General features: G+C 37.1%; 1 protein-coding gene across 1 annotated transcript; it reads left to right on the forward strand.

Moving 5' to 3' along the window:
- Positions 1-812: 812 nt before the first annotated feature.
- On the forward strand, positions 813-1,578 carry LOC136827170 (uncharacterized). The gene is made up of 2 exons (XM_067084941.1): positions 813-1,058; positions 1,258-1,578. The coding sequence occupies exons 1-2, from the start codon at positions 813-815 to the stop codon at positions 1,576-1,578; spliced, it is 567 nt and encodes a 188-aa protein (XP_066941042.1).
- The last annotated feature ends 1,328 nt before the right edge of the window (positions 1,579-2,906 follow it).

The following is a 2,906-nucleotide window of genomic DNA, read 5'->3' on the forward strand; positions in this document are numbered from 1 at the left end:
CCACTACTTGCATTGCCATGCAGGCATTCCAATCATGTACTCATAATGTTCCACCGAATCTTCTGTATCAAACTGTATGTATGTTTCTGTTTGTGAAGATGCCAAACGTCTCACCATTTCACATATATTATGCTACTGCATTGTGTTCATTAATCTGTCTCAAATCTCATGCCAATGTCCGTATGTGGAATTTCCTGGTCTTTCCATTGATATATGTTTTATCATTGTACGTTAATTATGTCTCTCACAATCGCCATCTGTTTGTCTGTCCACAAGCACAGATGTCCAAAACATAATCTCTGTTTTGCCCTGTCTGTTTGTAGAAACTACTTTGCGGCTCGCACCAGCCAATAACAACTTCGAAGATTCTGTACATGCATTCAGTAAACCACCAATAAACTAGACAACACCAGCCAGTATGTCACTCAATCCCATCCTTACACTATCACCCAACAGAGACGTTCTGGTGTAGACAGGTCTGTTGGTAATGTTTATTTAAGTCCACCTTGAACGTGTTTTTCACGATTTTCTGTAGATGTGTCTTTGACTATAAAATATCTACATGTCCTTAAGTTTTGTTTGGTTATTATTTAGTTCCTTTAAATGAGACAGTGCAGGTAAAAATGCATTTCCTTAGAGATAATTTACTAGGCGTAGTGGAAGGAACTGAGAGTGGTCCGTCCTCTAGTGATGCTGGATTGGATTACTGGGACAGTACAATAATCGCTGTGGTAAAGCTCTTCTATAATTGTGTTGGCCATAGAACCTAAATTGTTACATGCTGTTGGTGATCCTACTGAGTCTTCTGTAGTATGACAGAAACTGCAAGACACCTTTCAGAAAAAGACAAATTGCGCCTTAAAAGAAAATTGTATAACGTGAAACTTAAACCAGGGGATTTCTTACAAGAACACCTAAAATGCTTTAGTGAACTGTTTGAAGAATTAGCAGTTATTGGAGACCCCATTGCAGGTGAAGAGAAGGTGATAAATTTGTTGGCATCACTTCCTGATCAGCTTGCTACTCCAGTGACGACAGCCTTAGAAGCAATGGACAAAGTATCGTCCTGGGAGTGTTACAGAGCAACTTCTTCATGAGGAAGAAAAGCTGAACAGTGCTAGTCGGAATGATATACGGTTAAATGAAGAAAAGTCATTGGTGACTAAACAGAATTTCAAAAGGGTGGTAAAATGTTTTGTGTGTGGCAGAAGTGGTCACATCAAGAAGAACTGTTTTAAATATATTGCCAAATGTAAGACAGAAAAAGACAGTTCGAGACAAGCAAATGTCACTAAAATTAGTTGTAGTTGTAGTGATGATGATGTAACTTTATTTGCCAGTGCTTTACCTACAACTGTTGCCAATAATGACTGGATTATAGATTCAGGTGACACGCAGCATATGTGTAATAGTAAGAAGTATTTATCTTATTTTGCAGAATTTTCTAATTCATTGAATGTTGAAGTGGGTGATGGAAGACTTTTGTCTGCAGTTGGTGAAGGCACTGTTAGACTGAAAGCTAAGCTTCCAGATGGTAAAGTAAAAACTTGTGTTCTGGAGAAAGTTTTGTTTTTCTGAATTAGCTCACAATTTAATATCAGTCTCTAAAGCTGTTCAGTGTGGTAAAACAGTAAGTTAAGTTCTCATGAAGTATTATATAAGATTTGCAGTACAGTAAAAGAAGGTGCATATTGTTCTAATATCTCTTCTAATGGAATATTATGGACAGAAGATTTTTTCATTTGGGTATGAACAATTTGAGAAAATTGGTGACTAAAGAAAGAGTAAAGGGTATTGATTATGAAATCACTAAAGACATTTTTGTATGAAAAAAATTGTTGTAATGGTAAAAGCCGTAGAGTTCCATTTCCCAGTGTTGAAGGTAAAAGAGGAACCAAACTACTTGGTTTACTCACAGTGATGTTTGTGGGAAATTAAATCCTTTCTCTCTAGGTGGTGGAATTTATTTTGTAATGTTTGTTGATGATGCATCAAGAAATACTTGGGTGTATATATAATGAAAAATAAAAGTGAGGTTTTTAGCACTTTTAAGAATTGGAAAGCTCTTGTTGAAGGGGACCGCCAGATCGGTCTGGCCAAAAAATTTCAATTTTTTTTTTTTTATCTTTTATTATGATAGTTTGATGTGTCTATTTCAAGATATCGATAGTCATTTTAGTGTTTTCATGCTTTATCACATCGAAAATATTATAATTGTAAATGTAATGCGTCGGATCAGGCACCAATCGTCACATATTGTCGCCTCTCTTGTTTTATATCAAAGTAAAAAATTAAGAAACTCTCTGACTGTTCCCCCTTGAACATGTAGAATGAAACTAACGTTTTCTGTTATGTTTTTTCACAAGTTTTGTTTCTAATCCCTTTCAGTGAACAACAGAATCCACGTTGTTGTCGTGAGAGTGAGCTCAAGCTAACTCTCGACATTTCTTTCGTGTTTACGTCTTTGAGTGACACAAAAACTATTTGGCAAGATGCCCAAAGTATCTAAGCTTAGACTGAAATTAAAAAAGGCCTATAGTTGTTGTCGTAGAAATGGTGTGGGTGACGGCAGTAGTGGTGTTCGTGAAGATGAGCAATCGTTGACTGAACCATGTACGTCAGCTGACTTGTTGCCACGCGACAGTGACCTTCCTGAAGATCCTGAATAAGCTAACGGAAAATGCCATAGATCACCTCACAAAATACTTTACATTTGCTGTTAAAAGGCGTGCTGGAAAAGCAGCAAAAGGACTGAAGGACAGCATTATGGCCATATTCTATCATTGTGGCAGCACTGATGAAAGTAAGAAACATCATCTATGTCCAAAGGGTGAGAAATCGTACTGTTTTTATAACAGAGCAGTGGCCAGAGGCCAGATACCACCAAGCCGCAGCAATATGAAGGT

This window comes from Macrobrachium rosenbergii, chromosome 41, assembly GCF_040412425.1.
Source record: "Macrobrachium rosenbergii isolate ZJJX-2024 chromosome 41, ASM4041242v1, whole genome shotgun sequence".
NCBI classification, from domain to species: Eukaryota; Metazoa; Arthropoda; class Malacostraca; order Decapoda; family Palaemonidae; genus Macrobrachium; species Macrobrachium rosenbergii.